At 35.7% G+C, this 24,611-nt stretch overlaps 1 protein-coding gene across 1 annotated transcript in view; it reads left to right on the forward strand.

The window, feature by feature from the left end:
* The first annotated feature begins 1,380 nt into the window (after positions 1-1,380).
* Positions 1,381-24,611, forward strand: part of LOC141296033 (sodium/calcium exchanger 1-like) — a 28,628-nt gene continuing 5,397 nt past the window's right edge. Inside the window, exons 1-4 of the mRNA XM_073827313.1 lie at positions 1,381-1,485; positions 9,139-9,284; positions 11,138-11,237; positions 18,500-18,775. Of these exons, the coding sequence (XP_073683414.1) occupies positions 9,216-9,284; positions 11,138-11,237; positions 18,500-18,775 (445 nt within the window). The 5' untranslated portion in view covers positions 1,381-1,485; positions 9,139-9,215. The remainder of the gene's footprint in view (positions 1,486-9,138; positions 9,285-11,137; positions 11,238-18,499; positions 18,776-24,611) is intronic.

Below are 24,611 nucleotides of genomic sequence, written 5' to 3' on the forward strand. Positions count from 1 at the left end.
TTAAAATATATCTATTTGAATATATTTTAAAATGTAATTTTTACTCTGATTTTAAAGCTGAATTTTCAGCATCATTACTCCAGTTTTAGTGTCACATCCTTCAGAAATCATTCTAATATGTTGAAACCCTTTTTTATCATTATTATCAATATTTAAAACTGTTGAGTACATTTTTTTCAGGATTCTTGGATGAATAGAAAGATCCAACGATCAGCATTTACCTGAAATAAAAAGCTTTTGTAACATTATACACTATACCATTTAAAAGCGTCAGTTAAATTTTTATTTTGGTAAAGAAATGATGATAAAGTGATGATAAAGACATTTATGCTACAAATAGATTTCTATTTCAGATAAATGCTGTTCCTCTGAACTTTCTATTCATAAAAGAAACCTGAAAAAAGTCCACTCAGCGGTTTTCAACATCATAATAATAATAATAAATGTTTTTTGAGCAGCAAATCAGAAAATTAGAACGATGTGACTGGAGTAATGATGCTAAAAAATCAGCATTGAAATCACAGGAATAAATTACATTTTAAAATATATTCAAATAGAAAACGGTTATTTTAAATAATAAAAAATGTTTCAAAAATGTACTGTTTTTGGTGTACTTTAGATCAAGGCTTGGTGAACAGAAGAGACTTCTTTAAAAAAACATTAAAATCTTACTGTTCAAAAACTTTTGACTGGTAGTGTTTAAAAATAATAATTTATAATTAATTAAAGATCCACCGAATATAAATAGATTTTGTGGAGCAAGTAGAAAAATTCAAGGGAATATTGATTGTATCTGCATTTGTGAGTGTGTATTTACAGTCAGACTTGGTGAGGCTGCTCTCTCTCTCTCTTTCTGTGTCTCTTGCATCATCCTCTTATTCTGACGGTCTGCCTGTGCATGACTGCATGTTGTTTATCTTTCTTCTTTTTCCCTTGGCCTGTCGTTTCCTCACTCTTTTCTTCCTCTCCCTCTTTCTCTTTCTCTTCCCCTCTCTCCAGCAAAATAATAAAAGTCAGGATAATTGATGACGAAGAATACGAGAAGAACAAGAGCTTCTTCCTGGAGATCGGAGATCCCAAGCTCCTAGAGACCAATGAGAAGAAAGGTGGGGGGCGTGGCCTGAGCCTGCAGAGGAAATCACACATTCAACACACACACACACACACACTAAACACCAGTCTGCTCTGAACCCTCTCTGCTCTGGATCATCATCGGGATCAACTATAGGCCAAACTACACCATCGACAGCCCTCCGGCCAGGCCCTCGCGTGTGCTTGTTTGCGTGTGTGTGTGCGCATGTGTGTTTGTGTGTGTGTGTGTGTATCATGCATGCATTATTCCAACCCCCCTCCTGTTGTCTTGTTTCTGCAGGAAGACGATATCAGTCAGGGTTCTCAATCGAGAGGAATACGATAAGCAATGCAGCTTTTGCGTAGAGCTACAGACGCCACTTTGGAGAAGGAGAGGATGGACAGTATACAGAGGTTTCTCTCCCTCTCACAATGTCTCCTTTGCTTTTTACTCTTCTCTTCCTCTGGGCAGAGTTTCACCTTCTCTCTTTCTCTCCTGGTGTCGGTGTGCTGTCTTACTAATTTAATGACATTTATATACATTACACCTACTCAGAAAGAGCCAAATTCTATTTGCTTTAATGTTAGTCAAGGATTATTGCTCCAAAACTGACAGAATTAAGACCCTGTTAACACTTTTTTTTTTTTTTTTTTCAAAAGAATGATATGTCATCCTGGACCACAAAACCCGTCATTATGCCAGTCTTTTATGCCAAAAATCACTAGAATATTAAAGGAGTAGTTCACTTTCAGAACAAACATTTACAGGTAATGCACTCACCCCCTTGTCATCCAAGATGTTCATGTCTTTCTTTCTTCAGTCGTAAGGAAATTATGTTTTTGGAGTAAAACATTCAAGGATTTCTCTCCATATAATAGACTTCTATGGTGCCCCCGAGTTCGAACTTCCAAAATGCAGCTTCAAAGGGCTCTAAATGATCCCAGCCAAGGAAAGAAGGGTCTTATCTAGCAAAACAATGGGTTATTTTCTAAAAAAAATTACAATTTATATACTTTTTAACCTCAAATGCTCATCTTGTCAAGCTCGGCAAGACGCGCATTTGAGATTAAAAAGTATATAAGTTGTAAATGTTTTTAGAAAATAACCAATCGTTTCGCTATATAAGACTCTTCTTCCTCGGCTGGGATCATTTAGAGCCCTTTGAAGCTGCATTTAAACTGCATTTTGGAAGTTCAAACTCGAGGGCACCATAGAAGTCCATTATATGGAGAGAAATCCTGAAATGTTTTCCTCAAAAAACAATATCTTTACGACTGAAGAAAGAAAGACATGAACATCTTGGATGACAAGGGGGTGAGTGCATTATCTGTAAATTTTTGTTCTGAAAGTGAACTACTCTTTTATTGTTAGTCAAGGATTATTGCTTCGAAAATGACGGAATTAAAGGAGTAGTTCACTTTCAGAACAAAAATTTACAGATAATGTACTCACCCCCTTGTCATCCAAGATGTTCATGTCTTTTTTTTTTCTTCAGTCGTAAAGAAATTGTTTTTTTGAGGAAAACATTTCAGGATTTCTCTCCATATAATAGACTTCTATGGTGCCCCCGAGTTTGAACTTCCAAAATGCAGTTTAAATCAAAGACTATAGAATACCCAAGACATGTCACTTGTATAGTTTTGAATGGGGAAAAATGCAACGTTCATTATGGCCGCGAAGCCCCGCCTTCTTAGTGAAAGAGCCAATCGTTGATTAGATAAGTCAGCGCGTCACTACAGCTGCCGTTAGAAATCCTAGTTGCTATAGAAACAATCGGCGCTCTAAGACTCATTTAGCCGGAAAAATAAGCGTTTTTTAACGACATTGGAGCACAAGGAACCATATTTATGAGGCAGTTCTTGCTGGATTTCTTTGGAGATTTAAAATATGAAATTTAATCGTAAGCTTGGTGAACAGTTTTGGAGAATTTGATGTTTCCCCATTCAAAGAGATAGGAGCTGCACTTGCATGCCCGAGTAGCGTTTCAAAGATGGCCGCCGAGTGACATGACTTGCCTTAAAGGACTTTGGTTTAAATGCAGCTTCAAAGTGCTCTAAATAATCCCAGCCGAGGAAGAAGGGTCTTATCTAGCGAAACATTTGAGTTTAAAAAGTATATAAATTGTAATTTTTTTTTAGAAAATAACCGATCGTTTTGCTAGATAAGACCCTTCTTTCCTCGGCTGTGATCGTTTAGAGCCCTTTGAAGCTACATTTTGGAAGTTCAAACTCAGGGGCACCATTTTAGTACATTATATGGAGAGAAATCCTGAAATGTTTTCCTCAAAAAAACATAAATTTCCTTACGACTGAAGAAAAAGTACATTATCTGTAAATTTTGTTCTGAGAGTGAACTACTCCTTTAGGACCCTGTTAACACTTTTTACTGGACTAGAAAACCAGTCATAAGTAGCATGGGTCTTTTATGCCAAAAATCATTAGGATATAAAGTAAAGATCATGTTCCATGAATATATTTTGTAAGTTTCCTACTGTTTTTATTAGAAATGTGCATTGCTGAAAACTTCATTTGGACAACTTTGGCAAATTTCTCAGTATTTTGATTTTTCTTTTTGCACACAGCCAAATATTGTCCTATCCTAACAAACCATACATCAATGGAAAGATTATTTAGGATTTAAGAAAACAATTGACCCTTATGGTTTGGTGGTCCAGGGTCACATATGACCCTTTAATTTATAGTCATAATCTTCTCTTACGCAAACGTTGTGTAGTTTACCATATAGGGTGTGCTCAGGATTCTCACAGGTTCTGAAAGAAAGCTTCAAAGCGAGTTGTTTAATTTGGTTTCCTCGCAATAATCTCATAACTAGACACAAAGGAAACGTCAAGACACAACAGCAAATGAGTTGAGACGCTGGGCTGTAAATCATGAGGAGAGATTAGGAGGGCTAAAAAGACTCGGTGCTCAAGATTGTGAGCTGTCTTCAAAGCCAAGGCTGTTCAAGTGTGTTTCATCTCACATTTAGATAAACATTATTTTCCTGGAAACCAAACGGCTCTTTTTCCTATGAGAAACTTCAGTGTTTTGATGTGTCTCAAATGTTTTTATCATATTTATATTTACTCCATTCATTTGGTTTTGGTTAATGCTGTGTTTTAGCATGATTAATGTGAGATATGATAAAAAGAGATCCAGAGGTTAAGACATAATATATAAAAGAGAGAGGAACATCAGGTAGAGTTCAATCAAATACAGCTGGGTTTGGTTATGCTTTTTTGCTTTTTTCTTTTTTTTCTTTTTTTGATGATGATGTTTTACCACTCATCCGTACGACTTCATCTGTGATTAACAATAAAACTGATTAAGACACTCAGATGAGTGGAGAATCGTCTTCGTAATAATTAATAATCAAGTCCAGTTGCCTTTGATTAGCATTGCTTGTAACACAAGTGAAAGTGGATGATTTAAAACCTTCATACAGTAGATGAGAAAAAAAGAGATTTATTATGAAAGTAAGAAGAAAAGACAAAAGAAATATAAAGAACAGCAGAAGAGATGCTTGGATGAGAATAAATGCAATGGATGGCTGGACCGTGTGTGTGTGTGTGTGTGTGTGTGTGTGTGTGTGTGTGTGTGTGTGTGTGTGTGTGTGTGTGTGTGTGTGTGTGTGTGTGTGTGTGTGTGTGTGTGTGTAAAAAGATAGCTAAAAGATAGCTAGAAAATGATAGCTTGTTTTCAAGGACAAAACAAGAAAGAGAGAACCTTAGCCTATTAAATCAATATCAATTTACACACACACACACACACACACACACACATACAAACCTGACTCATAATCTTCGTTGTTTCACATCTACAGACAATAGAAAAAAATGTATTGTAATTGCCAAAATGTATCACAGTATCAAAATGTAAGCAGTTTATTTTATTATACCTAAGATGTTCTTTCTGTTGGTCTTTTAATTTACTTCCTATCCATCTTTTAACTCTTTTTCAAGCTGGTTGAAGATAATAAATAAATAAAATAAAAAAGGTTTCATTTTGACAGATGCCACTTGGATATTTTCTTTTATTATAATTTTTTTTATTACCTTGTGGTTCCCAACCTTTTGTCGATGAAGCCCTCATTACATATAATAAATTATATTATTATTTTAATTTATGGACCACAAAACCAGTCATAAGGGTCTTTTTTTTAATTGAGATATGAATATATGAATGGTTTGTTAGGATGGGACAATATTTGGCCAAGATACAACTATTTGAAAATCTGCAATCTGCAAAAAAATCTAAATATTGAGAAAATCACTAGAAAGTTCTAAGCAATGCATATTACTAATCAGAAATGAAGTTTTTATATATTGATGGTAGGAAATTTACTAAATATCTTCGTGGAACATGATCTTTACTTAATATCCTGATGATTTTTGGCATAAAAGAAAAATCGATAATTTTGACCCATTCAATTTATTGTTGGCTATTGCTACAAAAAATTAAAAAAAAAGTTTTCATTTTGACAAATGCCACTTGGATATTTTTTTATTATATTTTTTTTTTATTATCTCTGTGGTTCCCAAACTTTTATCTATGAAGCTCCCATTACATAACATAAATTATATTATTATTTAAATTTATTGGATAATATTTATTATTATTATTAAAAAAAAGTGTGTTGCTTACTATTGCTTATATTTCATCAATTAATTTACAATAATATCTAAAGATTTTATTTGTGACTCTGGACCACAAAACCAGTCATAAGAGTCTTTTTTTTAAATTGAAATTTATATGAATGGTTTGTTAGGATAGGACAATATTTGGCCTAGATACAACTATTTGAAAATCTAAAATCTGAGGGTGCAAAAAAAATCTAAATATTGAGAAAATCGCCTTTAAAGTTGTCCAAATGAAGTTCTTAGCAATGCATATTACTAATCAGAAATTAAGTTTTGATATGTTTATAGTAGGAAATGTACTAAATATCTTCATTAAACATGATCTTTACTTAATATCCTAATGATTTTTAGCATAAAAGAAAAATCGATAATTTTGACCCATACAATTTATTGTTGGCTATTGCTACAAAAAATAAAAAAGGTTTCATTTTGACAGATGCCACTTTGATATTTTTTTATTATAATTTTTTTTATTATCTCAGTGGTTCCCAACCTTTTGTCGATGAAGCCCCCATTACATATAATAAATTCTATTATTATTTAAATGTATTGGATAATAATAATTAATATTATTTAACATTGGTGTGTTGCTTACTGTTGCTTATATTTCATCAATTCATTTACAATAATATCTAAAGATTTTATTTGTGACCTTGGAACACAAAACAAGTCATAAGGGTCAGTTTTTTGAAATTGAGATTTATACATCTGAAAACTAAAAGCTGAATAACTGAAGCTAAATAAGCCACTGATGTATGGTTTGTTAAAACAGGACAATATTTTGTAGAGATACAACTATTTGAAAATCAATCTGAGGGTGCAAAAAAATAAATATTGAGAAAATCTCCTTAAAAGTTGTCCAAATGAAGTGTTTAGCAATGCATATTACTAATCAGAAATGAAGTTTTGATATGTTGATGGAAGGAAATGTACAATATATTGTCATGGAACATGATCTTTACGTAATATCCTAATGATTTATGGCATAAAAGAAAAATATATAAGCTTTTGCTACAAATATACCCTTGCAACGTATAACTGGTTTTGTGGTCAAGGGTCACATTTGTAATTTTTGTTTTATAGTAAATTACATCTCCTGCTTTTTAAATTAAATTTAGAATTTAATTTTTAGGATTAAGAATTGGATTTCTGTATGGTTACTATTATAATTCATTTGTGCATGATATCAATCAAAGCTCTCTGCTGGAATTATTGTTCAGTCTGTTCTTCTTCAGTTGTTCTCCAGCTAGTTATTGGTCAGTCTATTTTCAACGAATCTTTTCATCTTGACTTGTTCTTCAGAACCTAATTGTGCCATTACAGTTTGTCCAATCAGTTCTTCTTTTCGATTTAGTGAGTGTCCTTCAAGACAGACAAGATAGAACCATAAACAATGCAGAGGACGAATAAGTATACAAAACTTAAAAAACATGTTTGTGGATCAAATGAAACAGAAAGAGGTGGTGATATGTGAATATTTTGTTACCTCACAAATCAACAGGCAGCAAAGTGGAAAACACTTTGAAAAAAAAGAAAGAACTTACCGTCTAAGAAAAAGATGAAGAGATTACGCTGGAACCGATGAACATAAAATATTAAGACAGAGAGATAGACTGTTTAGGCTACAGGAACGAGTTGCTCTGCCATTAATCTGACAGTGAATCTTGTGCTGGAATCCTCCACTAATGCCTCAGGGTTCATTTGTGGCTTGAGATTTATTTGTTCCATTAGATATTTCATTCGTTTACGCAGCCGTTTCTGCCTATGAGGCTCATGTTTGTGTTGAGCTTGGGAATGTAGTCATCATAACATTGTTTTACGACTATTGCTGTTGCTGGTGTAGCGGCTATGCCAGCTGAGCTCGTGAGCTGAGAAGAAATATGAAACAAATGAGACAGAAAGAGAAAGTGATAGAGAGAATATATATGATCGGACATGAAAAAATTACATTTCCGCTGAAATCACCATGGTGCTGCCCAAAGGATTTTCATTTTCTTCTTTCCCAGGCCTTCCCTTTTGTCTGTCCACATCAGTGTGCGCATGTGTCTCTACTGTAACCTAATTGTTTTCCTTTCCAAACCTCATCATACCTCCGTGCCTTTAGGTCTGCATCTGCTGCTTTCCTTTGAGCCTCTCATTTCATTGTGTGTGTGAATGTGGGTGATTGATTGGGCTAAACCCAGTCACATGATCAAGGGTTGCTTATATCACACACTTACTTACCCAGAATCCCATTGGGCCCATAGAAGCTTCATCACATGAAACAAATGAAGGAAAAATCCTGCCCCTGACATATTTCTCATATACAGGGTCACAGTGGTCTGTGTGTATTCTATTATAAAAGTATGTTTCATGAAATGGACCCGTTTTCTAAATTTATCAACGAAGATATGTGATTTTGACCTCTTAAAGGATTTTCCCCCACAGAGCCAAATTTTTGTCTTCACTGTATTTACACAATCCAGTTTATCCACAGAAACCTATTGATCCACAAACGATAATTTAAAATACAGTTGAAGTCAAAAGTTTACATACACCTTGCAGAATCTGCAAAATGTTTATTTTACCCAAATAAGAGATATCACACAAAATGCATGTTATTTTTTATTTAGTACTGACATAAATAAGATATTCCACATAAAACATATATACATATAGTCCACAAGAGAAAATAATAGTTAAATTTATAAAAAATGACCCTGTTCAAAAGTTTACATACACTTGATTCTTAAAAATGTGTCCTGAACAGTTAAACTGCCCACTGTTCCTCAGAAAAATCATTCAGGTCTCACAGATTCTTTGGTGTTTCTTTTTTTAGCATTTTTGTATATTTGAACCCTTTTCAAGAATGACTGTATGATCAGAAAAAAAAAACGATGCATTAAGAGCCAGGGGTGTAAACTTTTGAACAGAATAAAGATGTTGAACCTTCTGTAATAGTTGCATGTGAGTGTCTAAGTTGTCCTCAGTGTAAAAAGATGCATCTCAAAATCATACAGTCATTGTTGGAAAGGGCTACATACACAAAAATGCTGAAAAACCAAAGAATTTGTGGGACCTGAAGGACTTTTCCTTTTAACAGCAGGTAGTTTAACTGTTAAGGACAAACAAGGGACTCATGAACAACTATCACTAAACAAAAATATAAACACAGCTGTGGATCATTAAGGTAACAACACAATATTAAGAATCAAGGGTACGTAAACTTTAGAACAGGGGCATTTTTTATACATTTATTTGAAATATCTAATTCAGGTCAGTACTAAATAAACAACATGCATTTTGTATGATCGCTCTTATTTTGGTAAAATACTTAACATTTTGCAGATTCTGCAAGGTGTATGTAAACTTTTGACATCAACTGTATAAGGTGGCTGGTTTGACGGGGGTTTTTTTTCTACTTTCTGACTGGTGTGTTTGTTTCTAGATGAGGAGAAAGAGGCAGGGCAGGAAGAGCAGGAGCCTCTGACAGGAGAAGAGGAAGAGGAACGACGCATTGCTGAAATGGGGAAGCCGATGCTAGGAGATCACCCCAAACTGGAGGTTATCATCGAGGAATCTTATGAATTCAAGGTGTGCTATTTCGGCTACATATTTCCCATTTGTTGATTAGGCATCATACACTTGTCGACTTTAAAGGGTTAGTTCACCCAAAAATGAAAATTATCCCATGATTTACTCACCCTCAAGGCATCCTAGGTGTATATGACTTTCTTCTTTCAGACGAATCCAATCAGAGATACATTAAAAATTATCCTAGCTCTTCCAAGCTTTATAATGGCAGTGGGTGGGTGTTTCTGTTCAACAGTCCAAAAGAAGTCCAATAAAGTGCATCCATCTATAATAAAAAGTGTTCCACACTGCTCATTCACAGAGGTGACTAAAGGCCTCCTGTAGCATATTGATGCGTTTCTGTAAGAAAAATATCCATATTTAAAACATAGTAATCACTTTTCTTTAGCTTGCGCTAACAGTTATACACAAAAGCTGTTCCGGGTGGATAATGTAGGGCGTATGCATTGCGCATACTGCCATCATACACTACCAGATTTTAAAGTTGTGCCGATCACAACAAAAATCAGCTCAAAATATCAATGTCTAAAGCTAAAAAAAAAAAACGTGTCCAAAAAAAGTATGTGACCATCATACACCACATGATTTTCTGTTGAACCTTTCAACTCTAATCTGAAGGCTCTAACTTTCTGCAACTACACCCGACTTCAGGGCAAAAGTTGTGTGGTGTATTCCAGGCTTAAAGCAGCTTTCACCCAAAAATGACAATTCTGTCACCATTAACTCACCTCATTTTGTTCTAAACCTGTAAAACACACAAAAAAGACATAATGTTTTAGTGTATATGGACTGTGGATCATTAAGGGATAGTTCATCCAAACCCGTAAGACCTTTGTTTATCTTTGGAAAACAAATTAAGAAATTTTTGAAGAAATCTGAGAGCTTTCTGACCCTCCATAGACAGCATGAATCCTACCATGGTAAAGGCACAAAATGTATTCTCGTAGCTTTATAAAATTACGGTTGAACCACTGATGTCACATGTACTATTTTAACAATGTTTTTACTACGTTCCTATGCCTTGATCGTGGTAGTTCCCTTTCTGTCTATGGAAGGTCAGAGAGCTCTCGGATTTCATTCAAAATATCTTCATTTGTGTTCCCCGAAGATGGACGAAGGCCTTACACTCTTAAAAATAAGAGTTCTTTATTGGCATCGATGGTTCTATGAAGAACCTTGAACATCTAAAAAACTTTTAAATGCAGAAAAAGTTCTTTAGATTTTGTTAAATATTCTTCAAAATGTTGTTTTTTTTATGAACTCTTCACTGAAAGGTTCTTTGGGGAACCAAAAATGGTTCTTCTATGGCATCACTGCGAAAACACCCTTTTGAAACCTTTATTTTTAAGAGTTTGGAATGACATGAGGGTAAGTAATTAATGACAGATTTTTCATTTTTGGGTGAACTATCCCTTTAATATTTACAGCACGCAAACATTACACTGGGTTGCAACATTTAGAATCGACTAAATTAACCTTTTTGGTCACATGAATCAGACCGCAAATGTGTAAATATTTTTCTGTGGAAAAGTTCCTTGTTGGTTATGGAAACACATACACATTCAGGAAAGTTCTAAGATCTTAAATGCTTACATCTCATCGATCGCCTCCACACACTTCAGGACGATCCACATGCACACGCGTGCTCTTTAGCCCACACGCACTCGCCATGCAGAAACATACACACACTTCACAGCGGGGCAGACCAGAGAGCAGTCAGAAGCACTCGATGAACTATAGTCCACTTTGTCTGAAGTGTGTGTGTGTTTGTTTATTCCAGTGAAGTTGCACTGGACTATAATGAAACGGTCATTCATTTTCTTTGTGTGCTCTCTCTCTCCTTTCCTCTATAGAACACAGTTGATAAACTGATTAAAAAGACAAACTTGGCTCTTCTGGTTGGCACCAACAGCTGGAGGGATCAGTTCATCGAGGCCATCACAGTCAGCGCTGGTGAGTGTTTCAGTTTGTGAGGAGCACTGGGAGGTCTGATTTAGTGGTTCATTAAAAAAAGACAATAATCAAGACAATAATCGCTCATGTGTGTTGCCAAAAGTGTCTGCAAGGCTTTTACGTTATTATTGTTGTCATAAAATACATTTTTAGTTAAATACCACTGATTAGCACTTTGTTTTCGATTGGGTTATCAGGGATGTCCAATCCTGCTCCTCGAGGGCCATCTTCTAGAGTTAATACACCTGGCTGGAAGTTTCTAGTAATTCTAAAGAGCTTCATTAGCTGATTCAAGTGTGTTTAATGAGGTTAGGCCCGTCAGGAGCAGGATTAGACATCCCTAGGTTATATAGATTGCAAAGGTTGCATTTGTGGTTTCCATTTGAAATTTCAAAAGCACCGGTACTCGCTGCTGTCAAGCGCCCCCTGGTGGCTGCCGTGCTTCACCTCACCAACGCTGCACAAAAGAGTCTCGATTCTTTTATATAAAGGAGAGAAAGAAAATAGATAGAGGTGGAGAAAGAGAAAAACGATAAAGGTTTTTTTTCGGTTTGTTTCCTCTGAAGTAATTAGCACTCGCAGCACGACCTTAGAGAGACTGATGAGCATAGTGGCTTCTGCTCTAGCCGTGTAAGTGTGTGTGTGTGTGTGTGTTTGTTTGGATCAGGTGTTGGTGACTTAGTGATTCACACTTGAACACCTCTCAGTGTGCCAATTTGTGCTCTGGGGCAAAGCAAGGTTAAAAGCCTTTGTGTGTGTGTTTGTGTGTACGTCTGTGTTGCTCTGCTGTCAGAACTGACCTGTAATCACCAGTATTATACTGCTAGACATAGCTTTCTGTCAGACCGAGTCTTTTCATAAAGCATCTACAGTAGTTATGTTGGTTGATTTCAAAATAGCTTTTTTTTTTCATTTTCATTCAAGAATTCTTTCATATACCCTACTAGTCAAAAGTTTTTGACAGTAAGAATTTTAATGTTTTTTTAAAGTCTCTTCTTCTAACCAAGCCTGCATTTATTTGATTTAAAGTACAGCAAAAACAGTACAGTTTTGAAATATTTTTACTATTTAAGATAGCTGTTTTCTATTTTAATATATTTTGAAATGTAATTTATTCCTGATTTCAAAGCTGAATTTTTAACATCATTACTCCAGTCACATGATTTTTTTCAGGTTTCTTTGATGAAGAGAATGTTCAGAAGAACAGCATTTAGAAATCTTTTGTAACATTATAAATGTCTTTATCATCACTTCTTTCCTAATTTGTAATATATATATATATATATATATATATATATATATATATATATATATGAATAGTATAGTGTATAATGTTACAAAAGCTTTTTATGTCAGAAAAAAATGTACTCAACTTTTTAAAATATTGATGATAATAATAATAATAAAAATGTTTCTTGAACAGCATATTAGAATGATTTCTGAAGGATCATGTGACACTTAAGACTGGAGTAATGATAATAAAATTTAGTTTGATCAAAGGAATCAATGACATTTTAAAATATATTCAAATTACAAAGCAGTTATTTTAAATAGTAAAAATATTTCACAATATTACTGCTTTTGCTGTATTTTGGATCAAATAAATGCAGGCTTGGTGAGCAGAAGAGAGTTCTTTCAAAAACATAAAAAACCTTACTGTTCAAAAACTTTTGACTGGTAGTGTATGCAGATTAATTTAAAGGGTTTCACATAAAATTCTGTCATCATTTACTCACCCTCTTGTCATTTGAAACCCGTATTACTTATATATCAAGTATCTGATTTAAGTATGAGTCTTTTCAGTGAATCAGTTGATGATTCAGTAGTCTTTTCCTCCGCTAGACCTTTCACATTTTACTCTGATTTAAATTTATGCAGACTTGTTGTTTTAAGACATGTCAGGCCAGGTTGTCAGTAATGCTAAACATCAGTGGTTCTAGTATGTTATTTAGCAAATCACAATGTGCCAGATTTTAGTATGTGCATTTTCATGTCATATTAATAAGAATTGAAGTCATATAGACAATTTATATGATACTTCTTTCATGGTTTTATTGTAATTTTTTGGGCCTTGGCAACCCCTGGTCACCATTTACCTTCAATATGGAAAAAGTCAGTGTAAACATCCTACCTAATATCGTACATGCATTAATCATTGCCATCATTGATAGATGGCCAATGGAAAAGTGTTTTATTTTTTTATCTAACCAAGATTTCTCCATGAGTTTTTATCAGGACAAGCAGACACGCACATGCACATATACGCAAATGTACACAGATAGGGACAAAGAAACGGAAAAGGTCTGCAGCTAATGGCAGTAAATTGAAGAGTTTAAAGATTAAAAGCTTTGCTAAATGTCAGACTCTGCAGCGCAGCAAGATGATTTATATCAAAAGATAAGGACAGAGTAAACACAACATGAGCAAGTGTGTGTGGGCCTACTTATCTATAGATTGACCAAAAAAATTGTCCCCAGATATTAGCTACATGTGACGTAAACCTCCCTTCGGAAACATTTGGGGATATCCTTAATTGGGCAAATGATTCATGAAGCATTTTCTCATAAATAATTTATAGTAAACAAAACAATTTGTTAAGTTGAGTAATCGTTGAGGGTTAGGAACAGTGTTGTTATTGTTAACTAAAACTTAAAAAAATATATATATCTTTCAGTAATTGAAATAAAGCTGAAATAAACTATGAATATTAGATGAAAAATAGATAAAGTGATAAATAAATCGCTGAAGTGCTAAATTTACATAAAATATAACCTGATGAGATTTTGCCCTCAGCCAAAACTGCTCTGGAAAAAAATTATAGATTAATGACACCAAAGGCTGCCCATTAGATTGACCTCAAATTAATTATCTCTCATGTTTAACCACTATAGACATAAGAGCCAGCGGCAAGTTCCAGAAGATCTGGCTGAGGTAAGGCTGCTCTCGGCAGGTTCATGAGGGCTGATCGACTGCAGACACCCTGGAGCTCACATCTCCAGCAACATCTAACATCAACATCTAATTTTCAAATAGACATTATCTTTATTAACAAACAGCATATTTGAAGTCTAAACAAGTACATTTTCACCTAAAAAAAAAAAAAAAACTCTTAAAACTACAATCCGTGACACAAAAACAGTAATATTTATAAAATTGTTGTGGATTTGGATGTCCACCATGACACTCGCTATGAGAATTACTGCTAGCAGAGTGATATAAATGGTAAAACGGTTAAAGTTCCTATGTCAACAGAATATCACACTCCTCCCAGCCAATCAGATTTGAGGACCATGTGATATAGAGACATCAGAGCCAACGACAAATTGCCAAACAAAAAATCTTGCCAAGGTAAGGCTGATCTCGGCAGGTTCATGAGGACTGAACAGCCGCTGATGCCCTGGAGCTCACATCTCCGAAAACACTGGAGCTAATTTTCAAATAGACGCTATCTTTAATAACAGACCACAGTCTAAACAAGTACAGTCGTGGCCAAAAGTTTTGAGAATTACATAAATATTGGAAACTGGAAAAGTTGCTGCTTAAGTTTTTATAATAACAATTTGCATATACTCCAGAATGTTATGAAGAGTGATCAGATGAATTGCATAGTCCTTCTTTGCCATGAAAATTAACTTAATCCGGAAAAAAACTTTCCACTGCATTGTTAAGAAGGCTTCAGGGCGTCCAAGAAAGTCCAGCAAGCACCAGGATCGTCACCTAAAGAGGATTCAGCTGTGGAATCGGAGTGCCACCAGTGCAGAGCTTGCTCAGGAATGGCAGCAGGCAGGTGTGAGCGCGTCTGCACGCACAGTGAGGCCAAGACTTTTGGAAGATGGCCTGGTGTCAAGAAGGGCAGCAAAGAAGCCACTTCTCTCCAAAAAAACATCAGGGACAGATTGATTTTCTGCAAAAAGTATGGCGAATGGACTGCTGAGGACTGGGGCAAAGTCATATTCTCCGATGAAGCCTCTTTCCGATTGTTTGGGGCATCTGGAAAAAGGCTTGTCCGGAGAAGAAAAGGTGAGCGCTACCATCAGTCCTGTGTCATGCCAACAGTAAAGCATCCTGAGACCATTCATGTGTGGGGTCGCTTCTCATCCAAGGGAGTGGGCTCACTCACAATTTCGCCCAAAAACACAGCCATGAATAAAGAATGGTACAAAAACACCCTCCAACAGCAACTTCTTCCAACAATCCAACAACAGTTTGGTCAAGAACAGTGCATTTTCCAGCACGATGGAGCACCGTGCCATAAGGCAAAAGTGATAACTAAGTGGCTCGGGGACCAAAACGTTGACATTTTGGGTCCACGGCCTGGAAACTCCCCAGATCTTAATCCCATTGAGAACTTGTGGTCAATCCTCAAGAGGTGGGTGGACAAACAAAAACCCACTAATTCTGACAAACTCCAAGAAGTGATTATGAAAGAATGGGTTGCTATCAGTCAGGATTTGGCCCAGAAGTTGATTGAGAGCATGCCCAGTCGAATTGCAGAGGTCCTGAAAAAGAAGGGCCAACACTGCAAATACTGACTCTTTGCATAAATGTCATGTAATTGTAGATAAAAGCCTTTGAAACGTATGAAGTGCTTGTAATTATATTTCAGTACATCACACTGTACAAACAACTGAAACAAATATCTAAAAGCAGTTTAGCAGCAAACTTTGTGAAAACTAATATTTGTGTCATTCTCAAAACTTTTGGCCACGACTGTACATTCTTGCTTAAAACTACATTTAGTACATACAAACAGTAAAATGGTTGGAGTTCCGATATTACTAGAATATCACACTCCTTTCAGCCAATCAGATTCGAGGACCATGTGAAATTTCAGAAAACTGGCTGAGATAAGGCTGCTCTCAGCGGGGTTCATGAGCGCTGAATGACTGCAGACACCCTGGAGCTCACATCTCCAACAACATCTAAGCAAATTTTCAAATAGACATTATCTTTATTAACAAATATTTGAAGTCTGAACAAGTACATTTTCATCTATAAAATTAAAGTGAATTTGGGCATCCACCATGACATTTGCTTTAAGAAATACCAGCGGAGTGATACAAACAGTAAAACAGTTGGAGTTCCGATGTCACTAGAATATTGCACTCCTCCCAGCCAATCAGATTTGAGGACCAGAAAGAATTGTTATATATATATATATATATATATATATATATATATATATATATATATATATATATAACAATTCTTTCTTGTAAAAAAATGACTAAAACATAAACTATAATAAAATGAAAACTGAAAATGTAAAAATAAAAGCTACAATGAAAAATTTTAATATATAGTATAATAATATATAAATAATACTAAAATAATCATTTTAGTCCATTAAATTGAATTTATTTAAATGATACGTTTATACATTTATTTAAAAACAATATTTAAGTCTATAGTATGTCCTCATTAAGGGCAAAATCATTGCCAAATGCAAGCTAAATTTGACAAAACCTCTCTTGTAGAAACTATATTTAGATTTATATAAAACAGTAACTTACACAATTTTGCTTCTCAAGTCAGTTTGCTTCAAGTCAAGTCAGTCTTCCGTCACGTCCTTTCCTTTATCTTGTTTAAATTTTTAATTGTCAATGACTTTGTGTATGTATGTATGGTGACTGGTCTGAAAGCAAACTGATGCTCTTTTATGAGCCGTTTACTCCCTTCGGACACACTGATGGACGGCACATAAAGCTTCACGTTGACCTTCTCTGTCTCTTTAGCACAGATGCATGCGTATTTACACACATGTGCTGCAGTGACAGCAAACATCACCGTGACCTTCAAATACTCTTGGCCTGTGATGAACAAACACATACACTCATGTAGATCAGCTGACAGTTCTCTGAATCTTCAACAGCGACTCATAATGATTCAGTCTTTGAATCATTTTGTATTTGAGGTGATTCATTCAAGTTTTTATTTGACACCTTTTTTGTTTATTTTTAATCCTCGGTGTGACTGTTATGTCTAAGCATTTGCGTGTGTCTGTGTTCTAGCCTAAGCATCTACTTTATCAATAATCCTTTTAATCACAGTGTGCAATCAGGTTTTTGCCCATGAACAGAATGGATGTCTTAGCGAAACAATGACTAAATCCCTTGCCAGAGACTTGAATGCATTTGCTCTCAGCCGCCGCTGTGAATAGGCGAGCTTTCTGAACATCCTGTAGCATCTAATCACACTTTAAAGGAACAGCCTCACCTGTAAGAGAGCACCATGTGGGCGTCTGGAAGCAGCTCTCTTTACGCTCTCAAGGAAACGCAGCGCCAACAGAATATCAAACAGATTACAACCCTCCTGAACACACACACATGCACACTGTGTGCCCTTGCTTATCGATAAAGGCTGTGTGTGTGCATGTATGTGAAGGTTTTAGCTATACTGCACACGGCTGACCTGGTATGTGGTACAAAATATATACAGTTGAAGTCAAAAGTTTACATACAGCTTGCAGAATCTGCAAAATGTTAATTATTTTACCAAAATAAGAGGGATCAAGCAAAATGCATGTTTTTTTTAATGTAGTATTTTACATAATATTTAGATATTTGTAGATATTTCACATAAAAGACGTTTACATATAGCCCACAAGTGAAAATAATAGTTGAATTTTTAAAAAATGACCCTGTTCAAAAGTTTACATACACTTGATTCTTAACACTGTGTTTTTTCCTGAATGATCCACAGATGTGTTTTTATGTTTAGTGATAGTTGTCCATAAGTCCCTGAACAGTTAAACCGTCCTCCAGGTCCAACAAATTCTTTGGTTTTTCAGCATTTTTGTGTATTTGAACCCTTTCCAGCAATGACTGTATGATTTCGAGATCCATCTTTTCACACTGAGGACAACTGAAGGACTCATATCCAACTATTACAGAAGGCTCAAACGTTCACTGATGCTTCAGAAAGAAACACAATGCATTAAGAGCCGAGGGGTGAAAACTTTTGGAATGTGAAGATCAGGGTAAATTTAACTTATTTTGTCTTCTGTAGCTTCTAAAGGGCAGTACTAAATAGAAAAAAATATGATATTTAGGCAAAATAAGAAAAATGTACACGTTCATTCTGTTCAAAAGTTTACACCCTGGCTCTTGATGCATCGTGTCCAATAAAATGTAACCTTGAGATATCATTCGTTTTCCATAGCACTAATGGTACAGGATAAATCCTCTGCCAAATTTCAGCACTTACAGGTTATTAACCTTCTATGAAGTCATATTTAATTATTTCTCGTTACTTTCTTCTAGGTGAGGATGATGACGATGAAGAATGCGGAGAGGAGAAGCTCCCCTCCTGCTTCGATTACGTCATGCATTTCCTCACTGTCTTCTGGAAAGTTCTCTTTGCCTTTGTCCCACCCACTGACTACTGGAACGGGTGGGCGTGTTTCGTGGTGTCAATCATCATGATTGGTGTTCTGACGGCTTTCATCGGAGACCTGGCATGCCACTTCGGCTGCACCATCGGGCTCAAAGACTCCGTTACAGCAGTGGTGTTTGTAGCGCTGGGAACTTCAGTGCCAGGTGAGAGAAAGAGAGGAGTGGGTGATACAAAAAACCATATGCGCCTGATTTTTGTGTTTCAGCCACCCATGTTTGTATTTACATACTGTCATTTATCATTAAATGAGGATGTCCAAGCACTCGTGTGTGTGCGTGTGCAAGGCTATGATTATGATATATCATATAATTATGCAGACTAAAGCTCCTTGCTACATTGCACCTCCATATATTACCTTCATCAGTCATGATAACTGTTATTTAAAACAGGAGACACACAGCTATTTTCATGTAGAGAACACACATGCACACACACGCACACACACAGCCGTAAAAAAAGATTGGGTCTGCTGGAAGAGCAGTGCATGTCCACCATGTTTAGTATTCCAGACACACTGGACTGCTCATAGAGAAAATGCTGAGAGGGCAAAAAGCAGAAGCATTCCCATCTCGCTCTCTAATGCTGTTCTTCTTGCTCTTTACCTCACTCACCCCATTTCTTTTCTTTTCATCCTCTATTTCTCACCCTTTTGCTCCTCTAGTCTCACTGCAGAAAATAATTTTCTAGCATTTCCAGCCTGCTTTCCAGTAAAAGCCACCATACATGGACAATGTCCTGCACACACAAGGACATCATTTTCTTAATTAGGGATCGTTCACCTGAAAATGTTATCATTGTCATTATTTACTCACTTTCTTGTTGATCCAAACCTGCATGACTTTATTACTCTGTGGAACATTTTATAGTGTTTCTCATCCATACAAAGTCAGTAGTGTCCGAAACATGAATTGTATGGAAACAAATGCCATCTTTGTGTTTCACAGAATAAAAAATCATAAAGATATGGAATTCTTATTTTTAGGTGAACTATCTCTAAATCTCTTTAACAAAAGGATACATTTTTACAATGGCAAATTTTCTTTTTTTATGGCCCTGAATTGCATTGCAATAGCAAAAGAAAGATTAATTAAATATTGATTGAGTAGCACAGTTCTTAAATCTAATATTGAAGAACTTCAGCAGGCAGTGTCCTATTTGTCATATTTATTTCAATCACTTTTAGCATTTTATAACTGTGTTTTATAATAAATGTTTATATTTTTCTGGTAACAAATCCATTTCTCTGCATTCATGCAAAACAATTTGTGGAAGATAGGTGTGCTGCAGTATACCAGTATTGATTATAACTGATATTTAAGAAATTAAATATTGATATCATGTTGCTAGAGGTTTTGCAATATATCTGCATTGACAATAACCTTGGCGTTTAAAAAATGAAATATGTCTGTCATCAAAAATAACACTGCCATATTATTTACAATGCATCAGTGTTTAAAAAAAAAACAAACTAAAAAGAATATAATAGTTTTAAATCCAGTCATAGCCAATAATGGCCATTTGAGCTGTATGAGCTAAAGCAAAAGAGTGAAGAATAATCGGATATATACAGTGCCTTGCGAAAGTATTCACTGCTTTAAATTAATTTTTCTCCACATCAATCTACACTACATACACTACATACATAATGGCAAAGCAAAAAAAAACAAGTTTTAACATCTTTGCAAATTTATTAAAAATAAAAACTTGAAAAAATTATTCATTGCGTAAGTATTCATACCCTTATCTGGGAATGTTGAAATTTAGCTCAGGAGCATTCATATTGCTTGTAGATGTTACTACACTTCGAGAGAAAGTGTAGTAACATTCAAATTCAATTCAAATTCAAATTCAAAAGCAGCCTCTGATGTCAAAAAACTGCCTGTAGAGCTCAGAAACAAACTGCATGAAGCCACACATCTGGTCTGACTTCAGAAGAACATTTCCTGCATTGAAGGTTCACAGAAGCATGTAGTCTCTGTTACCCTTAATGGAAGACGTTTGAAACAACCACAACTCTTCCTAGAGCTGGCCTCCTGGCCAAACTAAGCAACTGATAGAGAAGGGCTTTGGTTGGAGTGGTAACCAAGAAGCTGATGGTCACTCTAGATAAGCTCCATGACTATATATGCAGATGGGAGAAACTTACAGAAGGACAAACATCACTGCAACATTCCACCAATCTGGGCTTTATGGCAGAGTGGCAAGACTCAATCCTCTCCTCAGTAAATACAAATAAAAACACAATTGGAATTTGCCAAAAAGCACCTAAAGGACACTTAGATTGTGAGGAACAAGATTCTCTGGTCTGATAAACCTTGATTCCAAGAATCATGTTTGAAAGAAACCAGGAACTGCCCATCACCTGCAGAGTACCATCACAAAAGTAAAGTGCGCTGGTAGCAGCCTCATGCTGTGGGGCTGTTTTTCAGTGGCAGGGACTGAAGGACTCGTCAGAGTAGAAGAAAAGCTCAATGCACCAAAATATTGAGATTGAGAGCCTTAATGAAAACCTACTCCAGAACCTCGGACTGGGCAGAAGATTCAAGGTTCAACAGGACAAATGACCCTTAGTACACAGCAAGAGTGGCTTATAGAAAACTTTGTGAGTGTTCTTGAGTGGCAGCCAGAGCCTGGGCTTGAACCCAATCAAACATTTCTGGAAAAACCTGAAAATGTGCGTCTGACCCATCCAACAAAAGCAACATAAAATGTGAAAAGGGTTATGAATACTTTCACTAGGCACTGTACATATTATAAGCATAATATTAGGACTTTCGTCTCCACCAAAAAGATGCAAATGCACAACTGAACTTAACTGTGCTAGTTCAAATTTAGTTCATGCTGTGAATGTGCTTTTTAATACATTCTGATACAATAGTGTTCTCATTATAATGTAATGTCTGTGACAGATTGGTGCTGCACATCTTGCGCTTAACTGTATTTTCATTATTAAAGCCATTCCAGGCATCCCGGCACGCTTTTGAAGGCAAATGTTTTCCAAAAAAGATAAAACACAAAATATAATCATCATAATTCAAATTTTTATAGATATAGTTATATCTTTGTCATGAATTCTTTTGTCGGAGATAATCGTGTAATGAAAATTTAATATCATGACTGCCTTAGTGGAAGTACTACAGATGTTTAGAAAAGTGCTGTAGTGGTTTTGTTTTAGGAGAAAATTACATCCAAGCGGCTTTTATCCCATTGGGCCTTTGATACTAAAAATACTTTAAATTGTACCCTATCAGCTAAAATCACTTGCTAACTTATTACCTGCTTACAACTGTATTGTGCGTGCGTTAGGAGGAAACTGTGGTAAAATGTCTTTTCTTTAGGGTTAGAGAAAAGTTTGTTCAAGGGGCTAAAGCTTAGAAAATCGTACATTTTAGTCAAGCTTGATTAATCGTTGAAAACTATTTAAAGGCAATCCCAGGTATTAAGACCTGAATGGCTTAATATAACAAAACTATTTAAAGGGAAACCCAGGTATTAAGACTTGTAGGGCTTAATATAACACAAAATATGTCTCTTACAGAAATATGTAGAAATAGCTTACAAAATGGCAGAGACAAGAAACGCTAGATGCCATCCTGGCGGAATGGTAACATGCCAAAGCTTGTCATGACGTGGCCACTGAAGGAGTTTCTCTCACTCGATATCCATGGGAAATCAATAGTACAGAATTTGTAAGCTCTTTCAGGAGCTGCGGTCATCATATCAGTATTTTATTTTCCGAGTTGTGTTTATAAATGAACATGCTTTTTTAAAGGAATCTAGTGAGTCAATGATTCAATTTTGATTCAATTCATAAAGACAGTCACTTGCTTTATTCCTGAATGAATCAGCCATAGAAGGTGACATAATTTTAATAAAGTGCCATAACAAAGGTAAAAACAAAATTCCCCTGTAAATCACTGAGTCAAATATCATCTCGTAATGGGAAGGCACATTTTTGATCAGATTTTTTCATTTTTGATTAGAAGGTACTCTTGAAATTTTGACTGTGCTCCTAAATTTTTTTAAGTTAGGACCACAAGTTTTCCTCAGAAGAAAAGTAAGCGTAGAGCCCTGTTAATTCCTGGGATTTCCTTTAAACCTACATAGGATCCTGAATTTGGTCTTGATAAAGTCACAAAGTATGGTTCAGGTGTCAAAAACAATGTGTTACTTACACATTTAACCAGTAACAGGTCAAAAATCTTAGTCAATACTAAGGTAAATGAAGCAAACTTTAAAAACCGTTCTAGTGAAAGGTTTACAACCACATCCATTGATTGTTTTTCTGCTGTTTCTGCACAGTTTGACAAAATAACAAATGCTGCACGTTGCATACTGAACGGAGCGTTATTGAGCAGTTAGCAAATGTGTCAATCTGTAGTGAGAGATGAAAGCCATACTGAGCACTGGGAAAACAACTGAACTTCCAATTAGCCAAGCGAGCGGCCAGAAACCAGGCCAAAGAAATGTACGCTGACTGATAAGGCAGCATTCAACAATGCTTTTAAAGCGAATACAAAGCCTTTAGATTCAGCATATAGTATCTTGAATTAATAATTTGCTCAATTAATTTAAAATGGAAATAGGTTTGGTGACTGACGTGCATCTTCTGAATGCAGTGCAGCTACTCTAGTGAAATAAAAGTTAATTATAGTGATTTTTCTCTTTCTGGATTAAATGTTGTTTAGTCCGCTTTGTATTTCCCAGCGCAGACATACATTGGCTGCTTGACTGAGCCACAGAGACATTTACAGTTGATAAAATGCTATATGTGTGGCCGTTTTTTAATACAAATTTGCATACGTAAGCAGTTTGAGGTTTATAACAGTTTCAAAGTCTATAACAGTCTGGAACGCTGATCCGTTTAAGTATGTAATGATTAACTGCTCCCGAGCGTCTTTCTGGGATGAAGCCTTTCATTGCCATGACACCCACATTAGCGGCAGTTGTCGTCCGCACGCTGCCAGGCTCTTTGGCAGGACTTTACACCAGACTGGGTGTTAGCTGAGCCTTAACTGAGAATATTCATGGTAATGCTATGGAAACGGCTCCATCCATGCTGTTGTTTACAACAACATAACAGGACAGTGATGAATAACGAGAAGGAAAATGTTATTTCAAAGTACTTTACTTTAGTTTTTAACCTTCACTTTTAGACAGATGTTGAGTGCCGCAGTCATGTCGTGCTGGAATTACCATAATTACGAGATGACAACTTTAAGCTGTTCACATCCTTGGACTCGTAAATGATTAATATCTGTGGGAACGCTCATTGTTAATTGCAGAAAAATGCCTTGTGACGACATTAAAACACCTCTTTAAGCTCTTGATAAATACCAAACAACACACTTGGTAACATTATGTATAATATTAAAGGAGTAATTCACTTTCAGAACAAAAATTTACAGATAATGTACTCACCCCCTTGTCATGTTCATGTCTTTCTTTCTTCAGTCGTAAGGGAATTATGTTTTTTGAGGAAAACATTTCAGGATTTCTCTCCATATAATGGACTCGGTGCCCCCGAGTTTGAACTTCCAAAATGCAGCTTCAAAGGGCTCTAAACGATCACAGCCGAGGAAAGAAGGGTCTTATCTAGCAAAACGATTAGTTATTTTCTAAAAAAAAAAAAAATACAATTTATATACTCTTTAACCTCAAATGCTCATCTTGTCTAGCTCTGTGTGTACTCTGTTTAGAGATGAAAAAGTATATAAATTGTAAATGTTTTTAGAAAATAACTAATCGTTTCGCCAGATAAGACCCTTCTTTCTTGATTGGGATCATTTAGAGCCCTTTGAAGCTGCATTTAAACTGCATTTTGGAAGTTCAAACTCGGGGACATTATAGAAGTTCACTATATGGAGGGAAATCCTGAAATGTATTCCTCAAAAAACATAATTTCTTTACGACTGAAGAAAGAAAGACATGAACATCTTGGATGACAAGGGGGTGAGTACATTAGTTGTACATTTTTAT

The sequence above is a fragment of the Garra rufa genome, chromosome 21, assembly GCF_049309525.1.
Source record: "Garra rufa chromosome 21, GarRuf1.0, whole genome shotgun sequence".
NCBI classification, from domain to species: domain Eukaryota; kingdom Metazoa; phylum Chordata; class Actinopteri; order Cypriniformes; family Cyprinidae; genus Garra; species Garra rufa.